The following is a 24252-nucleotide window of genomic DNA, read 5'->3' as shown; positions in this document are numbered from 1 at the left end:
CTCCAGTCTTTGAGGCATTTGCTCTGACCGGACTCCCATGTTTAATGCCAGGTCTCCAGTCTTTGAGGCACGTGCTCTGACCGGACTCCCATGGTTAATGCCAGGCCTCCAGTCTTTGAGGCGCGTGCTCTGACCAGACTCCCATGTTTAATGCCAGGTCTCCAGTCATTGAGGCATGTGCTCTGACCGGACTCCCATGTTTAATGCCAGGTCTCCAGTCATTGAGGCATGTGCTCTGACCGGACTCCCATTTTTAATGCCAGGTCCCCAGTCTTTGAGGCATGTGCTCTGACCAGACTCCCATGTTTAATGCCATGTCTCCAGTCATTGAGACATGTGCTCTGACCGGACTCCCATGTTTAATGCCAGGTCTCCAGTCTTTGAGGCACGTGCTCTGACCGGACTCCCATGGTTAATGCCAGGCCTCCAGTCTTTGAGGCGCGTGCTCTGACCAGACTCCCATGTTTAATGCCAGGTCTCCAGTCTTTGAGGCATGTGCTCTGACCAGACTCCCATGTTTAATGCCAGGCCTCCAGTCTTTGAGGCACGTGCTCTGACCGGACTCCCATGTTTAATGCCAGGCCTCCAGTCTTTGAGGCACGTGCTCTAACCAGACTCCCGTGTTTCATGCCAGGTCTCCAGTCTTTGAGGCATTTGCTCTAACCGGACTCCCATGGTTAATCCCAGGTCTCCAGTCTTTGAGGCATGTGCTCTAACCAATAGGCCACTGAAGTGGTCAAAGCAAAAAATGGAATGGTAATCTCATTGTTATATTGTGCTGTTAAGGATGGTGTCAAAATCAAATTGATTGCATGACTGGATTTTAGAGAGGTCTGTACTTATTGGGATGGGGGTTGCTGTGGGGTGGGGGCGATGTGGAGGGGTGGCTAGCCCTATGTATGATGCAGTGTACACATACATGCAAGAGTCACCACAGAAATATGTGAATAGAAGTTGAGGTGAAAAACAGTTGCTCCTCCAGTGAGGTTGTGTGCTAATCACACCTGTCTCAGCACCTACACAACACCTACATCGACTGCTGTATTAGCGAGCCCTACGAAGCCATGTGATAATCCGGCTTTGTGCACACCATGCAGTGTTACGCTGATACATGTGTCTAATGCTGCCAATTTTGTGGACTGAGTGCAGGGCGGCTGTGAGATTGTGCAAACACAGATAACTTAACGCCCTGAAGTTGGCCTTTACCTAGATGTCTGTAGATTTCAAGGGAATCATGTGGGCTCTGCACAGGATGGTGACAAGGTTGAAGGGCACTTTCTAGAAAGCAGATTCGTGAATGTGACAAAAATTCAGTTTTAGAAGTATGTGGTTACACATATGCAACATGTGGTTTAATACATTCATGTGCCATGTGGTTACATTCCTGTGCCATGTGGTTACATTCCTGTGCCATGTGGTTACATTCATGTGCCTGGTGATATGGTTGCAGGAGTGTAACTAACAATTAATGTGTAATAAACTGCTAGTCAAGGTGTCGTGTTTTAACCTATGTATTATATAAATGACTTCTCAAAACACAGTACTACCTATTATATAAATGAGTTCTCAATACACAAGTGTGTGTCAAAATAAAGAAGACACAAACATGGATTTCTTGTACCCAGAAAAGTCCTATTTCTATTACCAGTTTGGCCTTTAGCATTCCATGTGCCACTTAAAACATGAAAACACCAGGTTATAAATCTGTAGAATTGTTCAGGGTCTGGTAACTCTGGAGACTGACCAGTGGTCAGAGAGTTACCAGAGGACACAGTGAGGAGAGTAGCCTTGCTTGGCATGAGAGAAAACAGCTGTGAAAATAATATCTACAGAAGAATCATGTTCTTCTGGTCTCACTAGGAATGTACTGGATGGAGAGCCTGGTACATTATTCCACCAGACAGCTGGTAACGTTTACTGGAAAGCCACACTGCCACATGTAAGGCCGGAGTTCTCTGTTATCACCTATAGGCCTGCAAGTGCACTGCATTACTGCCCCTTCCGACAGCCTCACCACCCAGCTCGGCCTGGAAAAAATACTGCGAAGTACTTAATTTTCACGGATTTTGCGGTCAATAACTTGCCGCGAAAAATAATTCCAGCGAGAAACATCGAAAGCGAAATCTTTGCCAGGGTGACGGGAGTTGCACTGAGATTATTATTATTTTTTTTATTTTTAACAGCAGGGAAGGGAAATTATGGTTTAAATACATACAAACTCTAGTGCGAAGGCTTGGTGGGTATAAGACAAAGTGGGAGTTTATTTGTCTTTAGTTTGATCAATCTTCATTATGCCCGTAAAGTGACAGAAAAGTAGACAACAGCACGTGCTGTCTTCAAATGAATGTGTCTCTAATACACGCTATCCCATTGACTGTGTCTCTCCTGTGGTCCAATGAGTGAGCTTCTAACAAACTGCGAATTGAGTACAACAACACATTGGCCGTTTGACAGCTACGGCAGTGTTTGCGGTTTCTGACCTGCCACAGAGGCCGATTAAAACTGAAAACAATGCAAAAGTTATCGTGATGCTGGATAAAACATGAGTGATTGGCATCGATAATGGTGAATTCATATGTGTGGTGTTGAACTGCACAAAAGGTGACAGGTCACTTTGCCAGGTGTTTAAAAGTACTCATCAATAATTCAAAAAGAAGTGACACCTGTTTGAGTACTGCTCACAGTAGGTGCGAAAGTTATCTTCTTACGTCGTCATAATCCATCCCCCATAGTTTTAATCTCTGATCCAGATCACGATGATGACAGCACACGAAACAAAGGAGTATTAAAGCCACCATGATGATACTTGTTTATTTATTTGATTGGTGGTCTACGCTATACTCAAGAATGTTTCACTTACATGACGGCGGCCAGCATTATGGTGGGTGTAAACCGGGCAGACCCCGGGGGAAACCAACGACCATCCGCAGGTTGCTGCAAAACCTTCCGAGATACCTGTTTGACGTGCTTGAATAATTTCGGCCTTATCATATCTTAGAAAATTTTAAGATTTTTTTCTCTTAAATACATGAAAGTTAATTCCCACGAACATATTTATGGAGAAAATCCGCAAAAATAAATTCCAGGGAATAATTAGTACTTGACAGTAGTCTGTGCAGTATAGCACACCAAGGGCCTTACTTCGTGTCTGCAAACAGAATTTTGCACACCTAGAAAATCACCTAGTTCAAGTGCATAAACACAATTTCATCTTCGCGACTAAAAAGTGCACTTGATGTGTTTGTGACATAGTTTGGGATCAGGGGAGACTACTCTAGGAGGCGTGATCATCCACCCATCCAGATGCTACTGATGCTTATTGTCTCCAACTTGTAGAGTTCATCATTTGGGTCTATCCTAGCTTCTTCTTCATGTGAGGCAGTTGTACCAACTTTTCTCTGTCGCAGAACGTTTACAGTGTGAATGTGTCCATTACCTGTTGTGTAGTGGCAGTATTTTATTGAGTTCATTGAAATAGTATTTATAATTCATGGACAGTATTATGTGAAAAACATGATGGACATGTGTGTCATAGTTGAATCAAACATATCACTGACTGGCTGTTCAGTGAATAAATTAACTGAAATCTTACAAGACAAATCATTTACTTTTAGTTATTTCAAACAAGGTTGGAAACTCACCTGAACAGCAACAGACATCTCATTCTGATGTGCTTCTGTAGATACTGTGACTGCTGTAGGGTATGTGCTTCTGTGGATACTGTGACTGCTGTAGGATGTGTGCTTCTGTAGATACTGCGGGGGCCTCCGTGGCTCAGTTGGTTAGCGTTCTACCCAGGAGTCTCTCACCAATGCGGTCACTGTGAGTTCAAGTCCAGTTCATGCTGTTTCGTATAAGTGAAATATTCTTGAGTACGGCGTGAAACACCGATCAAATAAATAAATAAATCTGTAGATACTGTGACTGCTGTAGGATGTGTGCTTCTGTAGATACTGTGACAGCTGTAGGACTTGTGCTTCTGTAGATGCTGTGACTGCTGTAGGATGTGTGCTTCTGTAGATACTGTGACTGCTGTAGGATGTGTGCTTCTGTAGATACTGTGACTGCTGTAGGATGTGTGCTTCTGTAGATACTGTGACTGCTGTAGGATGTGTGCTTCTGTAGATGCTGTGACTGCTGTAGGATGTGTGCTTCTATAGATACTGTGACTCCTGTAGGATGTGTGCTTCTGTAGATACTGTGACCGCTGTAGGATGTGTGCTTCTGTAGATGCTGTGACTGCTGTAGGATGTGTGCTTTTGTAGATACTGCGAATGCTGTAGGATGTGTCCATAATGGCTAAGACATAGTGCAAGATGGCTAAACAGTTGTCTTGGAACTATCCATGATGACAAAGGAATGGTGTAATATGGCCAAACTATTGTCATATCATCTGTCCTTGATGACAAAGGAATGGTTTAAGATGGCTAAACTGTTGTCATATCATCTGTCCTTGATGACAAAGGAATGACAGTATTATCGTTAATAAGGATTACACTTTCTGAATATAGCACAGATTCTAGTGCTGAAATTTGGCTGAGACCACTGCGGGTTTCGACAAAGGAATGGTTTAAGATGGCTAAACTGTTGTCATATCATCTGTCCATGATGACTAAATATGAGCGTCATGTCCGACATTCATATACCATTCCTAGTCCGTAAAGGGCATTCCAAGTCGATAATCGCAGGACCCATTTCCAAAACACGTTTAACACTAGCTCCCAAAGACAAAGGTATGTAAGAAATTATACAAATAAGAAATAAAGCTGGTAACACATGAGACAGAAGCAGTCATCAGATGCCGGGTAGTCAGTTATTCCAGGCATGAATTCATATCAAAGTTCAAATTTGTAGTCAATGAATGAGTTCCAGGTCAAATAACAATTAAACAAGGTATCTCAGTCACGCTTTGATTTCAACTGTTCATAAAGACATCATGCAGATGTATTGAGAATGGCAGCCTTTACGGCCCCTAGCCTCAGCTTAAGTGGTATTAGATACAGTTTGAAAATGACAAGTGTTACAGACCTTAACTGAACAGAATGTGATTCAAAAGTAATAAACGATTACATCTTTCCCATTATAGCTCAAGACATGGCTCAAGATGGCTAAAGAGTTGTCATGGAACTGTCCATGGTGGCTAAGGAATGGTGTAAGATGGCTAAACAGTTGTCATATGGTCTATCCATGATTGCTAAGGAATATGGTAATCTGGCCAAACTGTTATCATATCGTCTGTCCATGATGGCTAAGGAATATTGTAATCTGGCCAAACTGTTATCATATCGTCTGTCCATGATGGCTAAGGAATATTGTAATCTGGCCACACTGTTGTCATATCGTCTGTCCATGATGGCTAAGGAATATTGTAATCTGGCCAAACTGTTATCATATCGTCTGTCCATGATGGCTAAGGAATATTGTAATCTGGCCACACTGTTATCATATCGTCTGTCCATGATGGCTAAGGAATATTGTAATCTGGCCAAACTGTTGTCATATCGTCTGTCCATGATGGCTAAGGAATATTGTAATCTGGCCACACTGTTGTCATATCGTCTGTCCATGATGGCTAAGGAATATTGTAATCTGGCCAAACTGTTGTCATATCGTCTGTCCATGATGGCTAAGGAATATTGTAATCTGGCCAAACTGTTATCATATCGTCTGTCCATGATGGCTAAGGAATATTGTAATCTGGCCAAACTGTTGTCATATCGTCTGTCCATGATGGCTAAGGAATATTGTAATCTGGCCACACTGTTATCATATCGTCTGTCCATGATGGCTAAGGAATATTGTAATCTGGCCAAACTGTTATCATATCGTCTGTCCATGATGGCTAAGGAATATTGTAATCTGGCCACACTGTTGTCATATCGTCTGTCCATGATGGCTAAGGAATATTGTAATCTGGCCACACTGTTGTCATATCGTCTGTCCATGATGGCTAAGGAATATTGTAATCTGGCCACACTGTTATCATATCTTCTGTCCATGACATATAATGAATGGCATGTGATGGGTAAACTTTTAAAATTTATGTTTGGTTTTGAATGATACTTTCAGAGATTAGTGTAATATTTGCAATACATAATTATTTGGGCTATTCTAAAGTTTTTGTAGGATTTGTGTGTATGGATATATTGGAAGCAGTCTCTTCCGGGATATATCGCCTGATCTTTGAGGTGAACATTTGAGTTCAGTCAGTCACCTCACTGTTTGTCTCCCTACAGCTAGCGATAACTCCAGCCTTGACACCTATTCCATTTATAAACATGTATTAGAGAAACACAATGCCCTTTTAAGTCTGCACACCAGGATGGCTGCAACACACCTGTTCTTGTTCTCATCCAGGGGCACTTAGTGCAGGCATTGAATGGCGTATATGTACAACTTCAAGATATGCTCAGACGGCAGGGTTTATCATTCCATTGGATGAGTTCGGCTGGCACTGTGTGTAGGGTGTAGATCAGAAGGATGATGTCATTGTGTGTAGAGTGTTGACCTCCCGATCAGGGCACCTGCTGGCTAACCCTATCACACTGATCTACAAAAGTCTCCCTGTATTGTCACCCCTCTGCAGGACAAACAACGGATTAGTGGAATCAGATGACCTTGCTACTTTACAATGTCAAGTAACAACTTTAATGAGAAGTGACATTATGTTGTAAAAGTACAAAATCTGAACAGGATAAAGAAAAACCTTGAAGAAAATAAATAAATTGTTCACAATAGTGTTATTGATTGTACAGAAGGCAAGACTTCCATTATTACAATTTACCTACAGTAGAAATCCTATTTAAGAACAAGTTTACACCTTTAACCATCAAAATAAATAATATTTCACGACACAAAAATGTCAGCATATTATAACCTCATTGCTAATTGCAGTTATAAATTATGACTCACCAGGTGTAAATAATTAGGAAAGTAAACATGTTTACATACTAAACACTACAATAAATGATTCTTACAGTATTTACTTCTTGTACAAGCTATTACTGGTACAAATTAAGGTTTTAATTATGAAAAGTAACTGACAGTCTATTACATTATTGTTCAGTCCAAATCTTTTTATCCACTTGTCTTATGAGAAATTCTCTGGTGGAAAATTTTTTGCTTTTATTAGATAACAGAGAGGTTTAATGATAATCCCTGCCATTAAGGATCCTGTCTGTGATAAGAAAAGTCCTATGTTCTACTTCTCTCTAGAACCTGATTTGGTTGGTCCATGCTCGGCTTCTCTCTCTGATGTGATGTGTGATGTACACTGTATATAAACCTGATCTGGTTGGTCCATGCTCAGCTCCTCTCTCTGATGTGATGCGTGATGTACCTGATTTGCTTGGTCCATGCTAGGCTTCTCTCTGATGTGTTGTGCGATGTACCTGATGTGGTTGGTCCAGGCGCGGCTTCTGTCTCTGATGTGATGTGTGATGTACACTGTATATAAACCTGATGTGGTTGGTCCATGCTTAGCTCCTCTCTCTGATGTGATGTGTGATGTACCTGATGTGGTTGGTCCAGGCTCAGCTTCTCTCTGATGTGTTGTGCGATGTACCGGATGTGGTTGGTCCAGGTGCAGCTTCTCTCTCTGATGTGATGTGTGATGTACCTGATGTGGTTGGTCCAGGCTCAGCTCCTCTCTCTGATGTTATGTGTGATGTACCTGATGTGGTTGGTCCAGGCTCGGCTTCTCTCTCTGATGTGATGTGTGATGTACCTGATGTGGTTGGTCCAGGCTCGGCTTCTCTCTCTGATGTGATGTGTGATGCACACTGTATATAAACCTGATGTAGTTGGTTCAGGCTCGGCTTTTCTCTCTGATGTGATATGTGCTGTACCTGATGTGGTTGGTCCAGGCTCAGCTCCTCTCTCTGATGTGATGTGTGATGTACCTGATGTGGTTGGTCCATGCTCAGCTTCTCTCTCTGATGTGATGTGTGATGTACCTGATGTGGTTGGTCCAGGCTCGGCTTCTCTCTCTGATGTGATGTGTGATGTACCTGATGTGGTTGGTCCGGGTGCGGCTTCTCTCTCTGATGTGATGTTTGATGCACACTGTATATAAACCTGATGTGGTTGGCTCAGCTCCTCTCTCTGATGTGATGTGTGATGTACCTGATGTGGTTGGTCCAGGCGCGACTTCTGTCTCTGATGTGATGTGTGATGTACACTGTATATAAACCTGATGTGGTTGGTCCATGCTCAGCTCCTCTCTCTGATGTGATGTGCGATGTACCTGATGTGGTTGGTCCAGGCTCGGCTTCTCTCTCTGATGTGATGTGTGATGTACCTGATGTGGTTGGTACAGACTCGGCGTCTCTCTCTGATGTGATGTTTGATGCACACTGTATATAAACCTGATGTGTTTGGTCCAGGCTCAGCTCCTCTCTCTGATGTGATGTGTGATGCACACTGTATATAAACCTGATGTGGTTGGTCCATGCTCAGCTCCTCTCTCTGATGTGATGTGTGATGTACCTGATGTGGTTGGTCCAGGCTCGGCTTCTCTCTCTGATGTGATGTGTGATATACACTGTATATAAACCTGATGTGGTTGGTCCAGGCTCGGCTTCTCTCTCTGATGTGATGTGTGATGTAACTGATGTGGTTGGTCCAGGCTCGGCTTCTCTCTCTGATATGATGTGTGATGTACACTGTATATAAACCTGATGTAGTTGGTCTAGGCTCAGCTCCTCTCTCTGATGTGATGTGTGATGTACCTGATGTGGTTGGTCCAGGCTCGGCTTCTCTCTCTGATGTGATGTGTGATATACACTGTATATAAACCTGATGTGGTTGGTCCAGGCTCGGCTTCTCTCTCTGATGTGATGTGTGATGTAACTGATGTGGTTGGTCCAGGTGCGGCTTCTCTCTCTGATGTGATGTGTGATGTACCTGATGTGGTTGGTCCAGACTCGGCTTCTCTCTCTGATGTGATGTGTGATGTACCTGATGTGGTTGGTCCAGGCTCGGCTCCTCTCTCTGATGAGATGTGTGATGTACCTGATGTGGTTGGTCCAGGCTCGGCTTCTCTCTCTAATGTGATGTTTGATGCACACTGTATATAAACATGATGTGGTTGGTCCATGCTCGGCTTCTCTCTCTGATGTGATGTGTGATGTACCTGATGTGGTTGGTCCATGCTCGGCTTCTCTCTCTGATGTGATGTGTGATGTACCTGATGTAGTTGGTCCAGGCTCAGCTCCTCTCTCTGATGTGATGTGTGATGTACCTGATGTGGTTGGTACAGGCTCGGCTTCTCTCTCTGATGTGATGTGTGATGTACCTGATATGGTTAGTTCAGGTTCAGCTTCTCTCTCTGATGTGATGTGTGATGCACGCTGTATATAAACCTGATGTGGTTGGTCCAGGCTCAGCTTCTCTCTCTGATGTGATGTGTGATGTACCTGATGTGGTTGGTCCAGGTTCGGCTTCTCTCTCTGATATGATGTGTGATGCACACTGTATATAAACCTGATGTGGTTGGTCCATGCTCAGCTCCTCTCTCTGATGTGATGTGTGATGTACCTGATGTGGTTGATCCAGGCTCATCTTCTCTCTCTGATGTGATGTGTGATGTACCTGATGTGGTTGGTCCATGCTCAGCTCCTCTCTCTGATGTGATGTGTGATGTACCTGATGTGGTTGGTCCAGGCTAGGCTTCTCTCTGATGTGTTGTGTGATGTACCTGATGTGGTTGGTCCAGACTCGGCTTTTCTCTCTGATGTGATGTACACTGTATATAAACCTGATGTGGTTGGTCCATGCTCAGCTCCTCTCTCTGATGTGATGTGTGATGTACCTGATGTGGTTCGTCCAGGCTCAGCTCCTCTCTCTGATGTGATGTGTGATGTATCTGATGTGGTTGGTCCAGGTTCGGCTTTTCCCTCTGATGTGATGTGTGATGTACCTGATGTGGTTGGTCCAGGCTCTACTTCTCTCTCTGATGTGATGTTTGATGCACACTGTATATAAACCTGATGTGGTTGGTCCATGCTCAGCTCCTCTCTCTGATGTGATGTGTTATGTACCTGATGTGGTTGGTCCAGGCTCGGCTTCTCTCTCTGATGTGATGTGTGATGTACCTGATGTGGTTGGTCCAGGCTAGGCTTCTCTCTATTGGGTTGTGCGATGTACCTGATGTGGTTGGTCCAGGCTCGGCTTTTCTCTCTGATGTGATGTACACTGTATATAAACCTGATGTGGTTGGTCCATGCTCAGCTCCTCTCTCTGATGTGATGTGTGATGTACCTGATGTGGTTGGTCTATGCTCAGCTCCTCTCTCTGATGTGATGTGTGATGTACCTGATGTGGTTGGTCCAGGTTCGGCTTTTCTCTCCGATGTGATGTGTGATGTACCTGATGTGGTTGGTCCAGGCTCGGCTTCTCTCTCTGATGTGATGTGTGATGCACACTGTATATAAACCTGATGTGGTTGGTCCATGCTCGGCTTCTCTCTCTGATGTGATGTGTGATGTACCTGATGTGGTTGGTACAGGTTCGGCTTTTCTCTCCGATGTGATGTGTGATGTACCTGATGTGGTTGGTCCAGGCTCGGCTTCTCTCTCTAATGTGATGTTTGATGCACACTGTATATAAACATGATGTGGTTGGTCCATGCTCGGCTTCTCTCTCTGATGTGATGTGTGATGTACCTGATGTGGTTGGTACAGGCTCGGCTTCTCTCTCTGATGTGATGTGTGATGTACCTGATATGGTTGGTTCAGGTTCAGCCTCTCTCTCTGATGTGATGTGTGATGCACGCTGTATATAAACCTGATGTGGTTGGTCCAGGCTCAGCTTCTCTCTCTGATGTGATGTGTGATGTACCTGATGTGGTTGGTCCAGGTTCGGCTTCTCTCTCTGATATGATGTGTGATGCACACTGTATATAAACCTGATGTGGTTGGTCCATGCTCAGCTCCTCTCTCTGATGTGATGTGTGATGTACCTGATGTGGTTGGTCTATGCTCAGCTCCTCTCTCTGATGTGATGTGTGATGTACCTGATGTGGTTGGTCCAGGTTCGGCTTTTCTCTCCGATGTGATGTGTGATGTACCTGATGTGGTTGGTCCAGGCTCGGCTTCTCTCTCTGATGTGATGTGTGATGCACACTGTATATAAACCTGATGTGGTTGGTCCATGCTCAGCTCCTCTCTCTGATGTGATGTGTGATGTACCTGATGTGGTTGGTCCAGGCTCTACTTCTCTCTCTGATGTGATGTGTGATGTACCTGATGTGGTTGGTCCAGGCTCTACTTCTCTCTCTGATGTGATGTTTGATGCACACTGTATATAAACCTGATGTAGTTGGTTTTTGATTTCTCTCAGGATTTGCATCCTGCCACACATGCCAGTACTTTAAGTGAGAAACAGCAGGCTGCAGTGTTTGTATCATACCACCACATTAAGTGACAAACAGCAAGCTGTAGGATTTGTATCCAGCCACACATGCCAGTACTTTAAGTGAGAAACAGCAGGCTGCTGTATTTGTATCCTGCCACACTTGCATGGCATTAAGTGACAAAGAGAGAACTGCAGGTTTCGTATCCTGCCACACATACCACCACGCTAAGTGACAGAGAATTGCAGGATTCCAATTATTTAAAATTGAGCTGCATATTGGTAAACATAGGGTGTATACTGGTAAACTTGGGCTGCGTACTAGTAAAATTGGGATGCATACTTGTCAACTTGTGCTCCATACCTGAAAACTTGTGCTGCGTATTTGAAATCTTGTGCTGCATATTTGTAAATGTGGGCTGCATACTAGTGAACTTGGGTTTTATATCAGTAAACTTGGGCTGCATACTTGTAAACTTGGACTGCATATTTGTAAATGTGGGCTGCATACTAGTGAAAGCGGATTTCATATCAGTAAACTAGGACTGCATACTAGTTAACTTGTTCTGCATATTTGTAAACTTGTGCTGCATACTAATAAGCTGTGGATGGGTACTAGTAAACTACTTTATGTTGCTTTCACATTTTAACATTCCATGATTGAAGTAGATGTAGATAAACTTACACAGGTGATTAAGGATTATAAAATTGTTTGTTAATGTAAATGTTGAGCAGCTTAATTAGAGTTTGGTGTTGGGATGGATGAACAAATGAGAGCAGAGTTGTTGACCATGCCATCATTTCCGTAAGCTGAGCAACTAAAACTGTGATCTTAGATAATACTGTTGTTGTAAATGGATGTTTGATTTGAGTCATTCAAGCCATGGATATGAAGTCATGGTTGTTTCATTTAAGCTATGAACATGACAGTGAACTATGCTTTAAATGGATGTTTGATTAGAGCTACATGTATGTGGCATTTTTTCTTCAGTTGTGCAATCCCTCAAGTGGTAAGGTGACAACACACATTCTACCACTTCGCTCAAGTGGTAAGTTGACAACACACCTTCTACCACTTCGCTCAAGTGGTAAGGTGACAACACACCTTCTAGCACTTTGCTAAAATAGTAAGGTGACAACACAACCTTCTAGCACTTCGCTCAAGTGGTAAGGCGACAACACACCTTCTAGCACTTCGCTAAAGTGATAAGGTGACAACACAACCTTCTAGCACTTCACTCAAGTGGTAAGGTGACAACACACCTTCTAGCAATAAGGCGTCAACAGCCTAACAAAGAGACTTTTGTCAAAGAAAACCAACATGAAGATACCTGTGCCACTGTTGTTTGTCTTCCTCCTCGGACTACTTTGTAGCCAGCGGCTGTGTGTTTTGCTTGTTTTAGGAAACACTGACAATTGTTTGAGAGGTGCTGATTGGCTGTTTGCTCCAGATTCTGATTCGGTGTTTACTCACAATTTTGCCACACATTCTGCTAGATCTGTTCACTTGGCACTGCTGACTTTATACAGAGTTTGTATTTTAATTACATTTTGAAGGAACTTGAGGCAGGTTTAATTTCCATGTGTAATTGTTGTTGGCCATGGGATCATTGTGCCAAACAGTTTGTGCTGTTTCAACATGTTTATAACTGTGGTGATTCAGTTAGCTGGGCCAGTCTTGAACTATGTGTACCACAGAGTTTATTGGCAGGAAAAGAAAAACAGTGTTTGGTTGAGGACAACAAAGCTATACATCTGCTGGTTTGCTAATATTATTGTCAGGATAGTCGCATTCTTGGGAATATTTACATTTTAAGATTAGAATGTTAAGATGAAACTTGGTGTGACATGCACACAGTAGGCGAAGTAACTTGCCAAAGGTTGGTGGTTTATCATGAGCATTCTAGTTTCCTACTCCCATGAAACTGACCACCATCGTATAAGTGAAAATTTCTTGACCACGTCATTAAACAACCGTCTGATTGAAACAGATGAAAGTGTCAAGAATGACATTACACTTATACATGGCTGTATGCAGTAGGGGTCCACACTGGTTGTATGCAGTAGGGGTTCACACCGGTTATATGCAGTAGGGGCCCACACTGGTTGTGTGCATTAGGGGTCCACACTGGTTGTATGCAGTAGGGGTCCACACCGGTTATATGCAGTAGGGGTCCACACTGGTTGTATGCAGTAGGGGTCCACACTGGTTGTATGCAGTAGGGGTCCACACTGGTTGTATGCAGTAGGGGTCCACACTGGTTGTATGCAGTAGGGGTCCACACTGGTTGTATGCAGTAGGGGTCCACACCGGTTATATGCAGTAGGGGTCCACACTGGTTGTATGCAGTAGGGGTCCACACTGGTTGTATGCAGTAGGGGTCCACACTGGTTGTATGCAGTAGGGGTCCACACTGGTTGTATGCAGTAGGGGTCCACACCGGTTATATGCAGTAGGGGTCCACACTGGTTGTATGCAGTAGGGGTCTACACTGGTTGTATGCAGTAGGGGTCCACACTGGTTGTATGCAGTAGGGGTCCACACTGGTTGTATGCAGTAGGGGTCCACACTGGTTGTATGCAGTAGGGTTCCACACTAGCTGTGTGCATTAGGGGTCCACACTGGTTGTATGCATTAGGGGTCCACACTGGTTGTATGCATTAGGAGTCCTCACTGGTTGTATGCAGTAAGGGTCCACACTGGTTGTATGCAGTAGGGAACCACACTGGTTGTATGCATTAGGGGTCCACACTGGTTGTATGCATTAGGGGTCTGCACTGGTTGTATGCAGTAAGGGTCCACACTGGTTGTATGCAGTAGGGAACCACACTGGTTGTATGCAGTAGGGAACCACATTGGTTGTATGCATTAGGCGTCCAAACTGGTAATATCATTAGGGACCAACACTGGTTGTATGCATTAGGAATCCACACGGCTCAGGCTACTAAAACAGGTTTATATTTCGAAAAGATGTGTCATGTGAGCATGGACTTACATTTCCTTGAGGACAATGCATATTGGTCCAGGAATATTATTTGATTTGTTTTTATTTTTTTATTTTTTGTTTAGCTGGTCGGATTGTAATATGCTATAAGTGGGCCATGTAATACGGATATCTGTGAAGTGAAATACCCATCAATAATGTACATGTCATGGTTACTTTTTTTGTGGGTAATTTATAAATAAAGGCATTTGTTTACTGGGGGTTTTGTCCAAAAGGTTTATGTTAGGGGAACCTTTTTCCTAGATTGGTATTATCAGCCTGAATGATGTATTTGTTGTTGTTGTTGTTGTAGATAGAGCCTGGGGGTAGGGCCGCAGTGAATGGCAGTCTGCAGGTGGGGGACTGTATTACCAGTGTCAATGATGTGCAGTGTGGCACAATAACTGAAGCTGTCCAACTCATCCAAAGTGCGTTCAGAACCCTGACTCTTGGGGGATTCAGGTAGGTACCATTGTCGCCTTACTCTAGCCCATAGTTACACTGCTTGTTGTCTACATGACCGTGCTTCAGTTTTTATACTGGGGTATGGGATTGTTGTAAGAAATTTTTGGTTGTAGGAATTCTTTAGGATTTTACCACTGAAGTTTAAAAACAGAGGACTGTTCCCTGGATTTTGGCACTACAGCAGTAAAGTGACCATTACAGAGTTGAACGTATCAGAAAGTCATGCAAGGTGACAAAGACATTCATGTTGTTACGATTTATGTAGCTATCGCTTGTTACATGTTCCCTGCATAACTCCTGAAGAAATTTCTTCCTTTGGATTGTATGGCTACATCTGTCTGTTGTGTGTATATGTCTATCTGCCATGTTTGTATGTGTGTCTGTCAGTCATGTTTGTGTGTGTGTCTGTCAGTCATGTTTGTGTGTATATCTGTCTGTCAAGTTTGTGTGTGTGTCTGTCTGTCATGTTTGTGTGTATATCTGTCTGCCATGTTTGTGTGTGTGTCTGTCAGTCATGTTTGTGTGTATGTCTGTCTGCCATGTTTGTGTGTGTGTCTGTCAGTCATGTTTGTGTGTGTGTCTGTCTGCCATGTTTGTGTGTGTGTCTCTCTGCCATGTTTGTATGTCATTTTTTGTCTTCCATGTTTGTGTGTATGTATTTATGTCATGTTTGTGTGTATGTCTGGCTGTCATGTTTGTATGTCATGTGTGTGTATGTCTGTCTGTCATGTCTATCTGCCATGTTTGTGTGTATGTCTGTCTGCCATGTTTGTGTGTATGTCTGTCTGCCATGTTTGTGTGTATGTCCTTATGTCATGTCTGTGTGTATATCTGTCTGCCATGTATGTGTGTATGTCTGTCTGCCATGTTTGTGTGTATGTCCTTATGTCATGTCTGTGTGTATATCTGTCTGCCATGTTTGTGTGTATGTCTGTCTGCCATGTTTGTGTGTATGTCCTTATGTCATGTCTGTGTGTATATCTGTCTGCCATGTGTGTGTGTATGTCTGTCTGCCATGTTTGTGTGTATGTCCTTATGTCATGTCTGTGTGTATATCTGTCTGCCATGTGTGTGTGTATATCTGTCTGCCATGTTTGTGTGTATGTCCTTATGTCATGTCTGTGTGTATATCTGTCTGCCATGTGTGTGTGTATATCTGTCTGCCATGTTTGTGTGTATGTCTGACTGTCATGTTCGTCTGTCTGTCTCTCTGACATGTTGGTGTGTATGTCTCTCTGTCATGTCTGCCTGTCATGTTTGTGTGTATATATCTGTCTACCATGTTTGTATGCATTTCTGTCTGTCGTGAGTCTGTTATGTGTGTGTATGTCTGTCTGCCATGTTTGTGTGTATGTCCTTATGTCATGTCTGTGTGTATATCTGTCTGCCATGTGTGTGTGTATGTCTGTCTACCATGATTGTGTGTATGTATGTCTGCCATGTTTGTGTGTATGTCTGACTGTCATGTTCGTCTGTCTGTCTCTCTGACATGTTTGTGTGTATGTCCTTATGTCATGTCTGTGTGTATATCTGTCTGCCATGTGTGTGTGTATATCTGTCTGCCATGTTTGTGTGTATGTCTGACTGTCATGTTCGTCTGTCTGTCTCTCTGACATGTTGGTGTGTATGTCTCTCTGTCATGTCTGCCTGTCATGTTTGTGTGTATATATCTGTCTACCATGTTTGTGTGCATTTCTGTCTGTCGTGAGTCTGTTATGTGTGTGTATGTCTGTCTGCCATGTTTGTGTGTATGTCCTTATGTCATGTCTGTGTGTATATCTGTCTGCCATGTGTGTGTGTATGTCTGTCTACCATGTTTGTGTGTATGTATGTCTGCCATGTTTGTGTGTATGTCTGACTGTCATGTTCGTCTGTCTGTCTCTCTGACATGTTTGTGTGTATGTCTATCTGTCATGTCTGCCTGTCATGTTTGTGTGTATATATCTGTCTACCATGTTTGTGTGCATTTCTGTCTGTCATGAGTCTGTCATGTGTGTGTATGTCTGTCTGTCATGTCTATCTGCCATGTTTATGTGTATGTCTGTCTGCCATGTTTGTGTGTAAGTTTGTCAACTCTTCCTAAAGTGCTGAACCTATTTCCATGAAACTTAGCATACATGTTTAAGGTTAATTACAATGGGGTAATTAGTTTCACAATTACTCTCATTGAGGTACTTAGTGCAATAATCGATTTTTTCCATATTCTATCCATGAAATTCCTGTTTAGGGTTTATTGCACTGATTTCCCTGAAACTAGGTGTATATCTTTTATATCATCTAAACATCTAAATGCTTAATAATAGTAAATCTAATGATTAGGGATCCCGTTCTCTCTGAACGGGATCCCTATTGAAATTGTTCTGTTTTTTCTTATTATTTTTTTTTCACCGACCTTGTTAGCAGGAGAACTCAAACACCGTGAAACACAGAAGTCCCAAATTTTGCTCATATTATCTGACAGAGGTTTTCTAGGGGTAAATTCTCCATTTTTTTTTTCAAGGTCACGTGGTTCGTCCGCCATATTGGATTTTGTGTAAAACCTTTAAAAATTTTCTTCTCAAGAACCACTGAACCGATTGTTTGGAAATTTGACATGCAGCTAGAAGGTCATGAGTTACAAAAAGTTTGCCAAAATCGTTGACTTCCTGTCAAAACTCTGGAAGCTTGTCATTGGTTGAAGTTGTGACGTCACAAAAAGTTTCCATATGTCAATTTTTTTCAACGTATTCTGGTGTATTTTGAGCTGCTGATTCTGAATCTGCTTTTATTTTTTGCATCTCTATGTAACCTTTTGAGATACAAGCAAAAAACTTTAAAAAAACTACGTAATTTTAATGACGTTTAACTCAAGAACTATGGAAGCTAGAAATGTGCAACATGCACCAAAGTGTAGCCCAAGACATACTCTTTCTAACATTTGCCAATGGATTTGAGCTACGATCAATAGTTTTCTCGCTAGAAGTGTTGAAAAGGACAACACCGTTTTTTGTTTAGAAAAAGATGAGAATCCTATTGCTTTAACATGGAGTTAGATGGGAACTGGTCTGGGTTTATAATATTTGACCTGATGCTTTCGGCTACACTGTCCATGATCTCCCGAAACGGTTGTACGATGACATTCAGCTATAACATTCAGTCCTGTTCCTATCTAACTCCAGTACTCTATTAGATGGCGTAGAGTTCTAACTACAACAGCAAACGACGTGGACCTGTAAAAGTTAGCTTTGTTTTGCGCAGACCTTGTCCTCTTTACTATACGTTAAACGGGCCAGGGTGATTGACAGATATGGACATGTGCCATGGTCCAGGTGTTGACTTTCTAACAATGGCTGAGCCATCAGTAGAGCAGTGAGTCTGTGCATGGCAGGTCGTGGATTGAGACGTGGAAGTACAAACTTGCTGTTACACAGGCCGTGTTTTTGCATTATTTCTTACATAAAGCGGGCCAAGCCTGCCAAGGAATGGTCGTTTTTCACTGGGCATAGCATAGCATAGCGAATGACCAGCCGATTGCCTCTGTGACAAAAGGTGTAAGGTCGCATGGAAACTTTGAAAGCCATGTATCTGGTTATGTGTTGATTTTCGATCAATAACTTATGCTTTGACATGAAAGATATGAGCGTAAAGAAAATGTATGTAAATTTGAAGTGAGAATTGTGACTGCCTTGGGGATTTAGTGAGGTATACAAAAGTGTGGATGGTAGGGGAGATGCTGGCAAAATTTTCCCTGACTTGACCTAATTGCACAAAGATTTCTCCCCGCTGTGTGGTGTGACGCAGATGTGTCTGTGGGAGTCGAGCAGCAAATATTATCGACGTCAAGAAATGAACATCAGGCAGATTGTGCCGGATTTGCTTTTTTCTTTTTTTTTCTTCTTGCTTTCTTTTCTTCTACCGCTGACGCCTGTCAGTCATGTCAGAGTTCGATCCCAGCTTAGTCAATTTGGCAGGCGATGAAAATGTTGTGAATTTCAAGGTTTTAAGTAGGCTGCTTGGTGTAGTTGGATGCACTGATGACGAATTTGGTGGTTTTTCCTTTCTCTGACGCATGGTTTTGTCGCCAATTGCCATGAAAGTGTGAAAAAGTGCAATTTTTGCCCATATTTGGAGGTCACGTGACACAAAACCGCTGCAGCTGTGGAGCTGAAAATGACTGAGTGCAAAGGCCTATATGTGTACTGTAGGCGTGCGGAAAATCATTGAAGTGTGTCAATAAATGTGGGAGGTGCAGTGCTTCAAATATTGTCCAAAGGCCAATTTGCTATATTTGGCACTTTGACGTCCCCATGTTATGTGATGCATTTTAAATGCATTTGCGACTAGGAAGCATGCTACCCGACGTACTTTGACGTCCTGATCATGAACCTGGGCTTATTTCTTTCCGGCGACGTATAGTTTTGCCGCAAATTGCGATCAAAACGTGAAAAAGCGCAATTTTTCACCATATTTGGAGGTCTGTTGCGAGAATAGCGTAACAGCTGTACAGCTGAAAATCACTGATTGCAAAGCGCTACACATGTGTTCTATGTGTATAAAAGTATGGCTGCCTATCCCCGTTGTCAAGAGGGAGGAGAGGGCCAGCTAGTCTGTGCATGGCAGGTCATGGATTGATACGTGCAAGTATAAACTTGCTGTTACAGGGGCCATGTATTATTTGGTGGGGAAAACGTCATCAATCTGATCCGGAATCCCGACCTAGGATCTGCTGTTCGCAGATCCATTCTAGTTATTTTTTGTTTTCATTATTGCCACCATTCAGTCCCATAGTGTAATAATACTTTTCATGCATACAGCTAAATGACGCAGCTGGAGATACATAATTACATATCATTATTGTGATATATGCAAAGTTGTATATTTCACATGGATAATAAATGTGAATGTCATGAGAATAATATCTGACGTGTGAATGGCGATGTCATTATACTTTATTTTGGTTTAGAGATCCACATTTGAACATATTTTCTGAATTGAACATGATGCTGTTTTAGGAACCACTCAATCAGGCGAGCCATTGGTGTTGTCTGAATGCCTGTACAGATGTGACAGTGTAATAATTTTGGCCTTTCTTGTTGATTTAATGGTAAGGTCTTAGCACTATCTAATTAGACAATAATATATATGTATGACACTGTCAGTCACTCTGCTTTATTTTGGTTTAGAGGTCAATATTTGAGCGTATCACATGATGTGAACAAAATGTAGTTTTACTAACTGCTCAATCAAGTGAGCTATCGGTGTTCTCTGAATGTCTTCATACGTTTCCTTTCCATAAACCAGTAATTCTGAATAATAAAGTGATGCATGTACAGCTGATTTAAAATGTGCAAAAAATGGACATTTCATTTCATGGTATTTTATATGAGGCAATTTTTTGATTTTCCTTCAACATACTCTTGACACCAAATATAGGTCCAGAAGCTTGTGTTCTTCGTTGAAGGGGTAACTTGACCATCATGACTGCAGGCAATGACCCACACTTTTGAACACATTATGCAGTTAGAAACTAAATTTACTGGTGCAAGTCCATGTACAGTGTGTGTATCCTGTGTTAAATATGTGAATGAATTGTTTCTTGCAAAGCTACTTAACCTATAGTTTCTGCTTTGATCTTGATGACCTTAAGGTGTAAAGGTGTCCGTGTCTATTGTGTGCAGAGGGGTGGGGAGGGTATAGCATATTGCAATTTATTGGTTAGCTTTAGAATGGCCTTACCTTAATTGGTCTTAATGAAGATTAACTCTTCCTAATAGACTAAACTACTTTATGTTAATCCTCCAGGATTATATGAGCTGTATTCATTGCTGCAAAGTATGAGTTCAAAGGAGCTGTTACACATTGGTAATGTGCTGCAGTTTGAACCCTCTGTGTTACAAGAGCGGCTTAATGTCAGACTTTGTTGCAGTACATGTGCATGTGCTGTGTAGTCAGTTGTATGGCCATGGGTGCAGGTGCCAACATGTTTATTCTGTAGCACCAGTGCAGAAATCTACATGAAGGAGAAACACATTCAAGCTAAAGCAGTTTTTAGTTTAAGGACACATTGTGAATATTCAGTAAGTACATTATGTTCTTTTTTATGGAGACTGAAGAAAGTGACTTTGTTTAGATGATTGTACATTTTGTGATTATTTAACAACTATTAAACAACATGTATGAAAACGTGTTAACCAGTTCCCTGGCAGTTGTCATACAGGCATGACCCACATGTATGAAAATGTGTTAACCAGTTCCCTGGCAGTTGTCATACAGGCATGACCCACATGTATGAAAACGTGTTAACCAGTTCCCTGGCAGTTGTCATACAGGCATGACCCACATGTATGAAAACGTGTTAACCAGTTCCCTGGCAGTTGTCATACAGACATGACACACATGTATGAAAACGTGTTAACCAGTTCCCTGGCAGTTGTCATACAGGCATGACCCACATGTATGAAAACGTGTTAACCAGTTCCCTGGCAGTTGTCATACAGGCATGACCCACATGTATGAAAACGTGTTAACCAGTTCCCTGGCAGTTGTCATACAGGCATGACCCACATGTATGAAAACGTGTTAACCAGTTCCCTGGCAGTTGTCATACAGGCATGACCCACATGTATGAAAACGTGTTAACCAGTTCCCTGGTAGTTGTCATGCATGAAAACGTGTTAACCAGTTCCCTGGCAGTTGTCATACAGGCATGACCCACATGTATGAAAACGTGTTAACCAGTTCCCTGGCAGTTGTCATACAAGCATGACCCACATGTATGAAAACGTGTTAACCAGTTCCCTGGCAGTTGTCATACAAGCATGACCCACATGTATGAAAACGTGTTAACCAGTTCCCTGGCAGTTGTCATACAAGCATGACCCACATGTATGAAAACGTGTTAACCAGTTCCCTGGTAGTTGTTATGCATGAAAACGTGTTAACCAGTTCCCTGGCAGTTGTCATACATGCAAGGATGATATAAACCAACGTTTACATTTGTCCCTGTATGTCCCATCATGATTCACACTGTACCCCCTACTGGTACAATTTGTCCAATCCAATGTCTTCTCCATAGTGGACATCCCAGTCTTGTGAATCATAATTGTAAAGTTACCTGAGATTTAAATTTGAAGCATTATGCAGACTGGGTGGTATGGAGAAAGCTGCTTTATTGGGAGGAAGAATATGGATTTTTGTGTGTGTGGCTTGAAGCTGTCTGGTGAAGATCGGGGCGAGTTTATGATGTGGCCAGACATGCGTTGTTGACACGAGATTGGTCCCCCCTTGTACCCTCCTGTCATGTACATAAGTAGATAGCCTAGAAACCCCTTGTGTTTATTATCGGATTTGACTACTGCCTTTGGTGGTGTTTGAGTTTTCTCTCAGCTTCTTGACCCCTATCTTCTTGAAGTGGGTCATGGTACTGTATGTGTTGATCGGACTCCTACCCCCGGATCAGCAGGACTTAGAGGCATTACAACTGTGTCAGGCTGAGATTTGCCTCCAGCCCCCTTCTGTAGCAGGGCTTATGTCTCGAGCCCTTTGCGTTTAATGATTTTGGCAGTTTTCAAAGGTTGGCTTTACTTATCAAAGATCCATACTGACGTGTGCCAGCTGGGATGGAAAATTGGGCAAAATACAGCCTGGAAGTCGATATAGGCCTACCACGGCAGCAAGCACAATGCCCAGTATGAATAGCCAAATTCTATACTTTTTAGCTGATGTCATGTACTCTTTGAAGTTTTATATTTAAAATATAAGTGTCCCGAAGGCTTATCATGCAGACATGAGAGGAACTGCCATTACCAGTACACATGTTATAAACCTGGGGAACCTTGATCTGAAGGCTTCTCATGCAGACATGAGAGGAACTGCCATTACTGGTACGCATGTTATAAACCTGGGGAACCTTGATCTGAAGGCTTCTCATGCAGACATGAGAGGAACTGCCATTACCAGTACACATGTTATAAACCTGGGGAACCTTGATCTGAAGGCTTCTCATGCAGACATGAGAGGAACTGCCATTACCAGTACACATGTTATAAACCTGGGGAACCTTGATCTGAAGGCTTATCATGCAGACATGAGAGGAACTGTCATTACTGGTACAAATGTTATAAACCTGGGGAACCTTGATCTGAAGGCTTCTCATGCAGACATGAGAGGAACTGCCATTACTGGTACACATGTTATAAACGTGGGGAACCTTGATCTGAAGGCTTATCATGCAGACATGAGAGGAACTGCCATTACTGGTACACATGTTATAAACCTGGGGAACCTTGATCTGAAGGCTTATCATGCAGACATGAGAGGAACTGCCATTACTGGTACACATGTTATAAACCTGGGGAACCTTGATCTGAAGGCTTATCATGCAGACATGAGAGGAACTGCCATTACCAGTACACATGTTATAAACCTGGGGAACCTTGATCTGAAGGCTTATCATGCGGACATGAGAGGAACTGCCCTTACCAGTACACATGTTATAAACGTGGGGAACCTTGATCTGAAGGCTTATCATGCAGACATGAGAGGAACTGCCATTACTGGTACACATGTTATAAACGTGGGGAACCTTGATCTGAAGGCTTATCATGCAGACATGAGAGGAACTGCCATTACCAGTACACATGTTATAAACCTGGGGAACCTTGATCTGAAGGCTTCTCATGCGGACATGAGAGGAACTGCCATTACCAGTGCACATGTTATATCTTTGGTGAATGATACAAAAACATTCTCATTCTTAATACTTTTGTGTTACGGAATTTCTCACTTAAAACTTGATTAATGCCATTAGAGAGCAGATTCATGTATGTGATCAATGTGTTAACTAATGATGTTGATAAAATAATTTCTTGCTGTGCTAAGAGTGGAGTGTTTTGATCTTGGCTGTGAGATCGTGTGGGTGGCAGAGATGTCTCTCTGTCCTGCATGCCCTTGTGTACACTTCACTCTCTGTACAGACCTACTTGTTGTTGTGATGGAAGGTCTTTGATGCTGTTATTGATGCATTCTGCAGGGCTAATGACTTGCATATGTATATCTTGTTGACAGATGTTCCAGGTTTTTGTTGCTGTTGACACGTTTGTGATCTGTTCACTTGAATTCTCAAAGCCTGCCTTCCGTCATCACAGGCTTACGTCTGCCTCTCTGTGGACATTGCCTCCTAGGCTGTAGATTTACTGCACAAATGGTAAACATCTTTTTTGGGGATGTTGTTTGAGTGAGAGTCTGGAGTATGTGTGCTTGGGATGTCGTGCCATATTGCTGAAAATCTGTGTAACATTCTAGCATTGCGTGCAGACAGACAGACAGAGTTGATACAGCCGCCCCACCTCCACCCAGCATATTAGTGCTGGATTAAAAAGCTCCGTGGGGAATGTAAGACCTCTACAGCAGTCTGTTTATATCAGGATACCCGCACATAGATCACTGGTAGCGACATTTGAGACATTCTTTT

The 24252-nt window shown here is 42.6% G+C and overlaps 1 protein-coding gene across 1 annotated transcript in view; it reads left to right on the top strand.

Annotated features, from left to right (window-relative positions):
• LOC135473007 (uncharacterized) overlaps window positions 1-24252 on the top strand; it is a 161361-nt gene that overhangs the window by 3409 nt on the left and 133700 nt on the right. Inside the window, exon 2 of the mRNA XM_064752773.1 lies at window positions 14650-14798. Coding sequence (XP_064608843.1) covers window positions 14650-14798 — 149 coding nt within the window. The remainder of the gene's footprint in view (window positions 1-14649; window positions 14799-24252) is intronic.

Source organism: Liolophura sinensis, chromosome 8 (assembly GCF_032854445.1).
Source record: "Liolophura sinensis isolate JHLJ2023 chromosome 8, CUHK_Ljap_v2, whole genome shotgun sequence".
In the NCBI taxonomy this organism is placed as follows: Eukaryota; Metazoa; Mollusca; class Polyplacophora; order Chitonida; family Chitonidae; genus Liolophura; species Liolophura sinensis.
The sequence above is the reverse complement of the archived record's forward strand: the minus strand, read 5'-3'. Positions and strand labels throughout refer to the sequence as shown.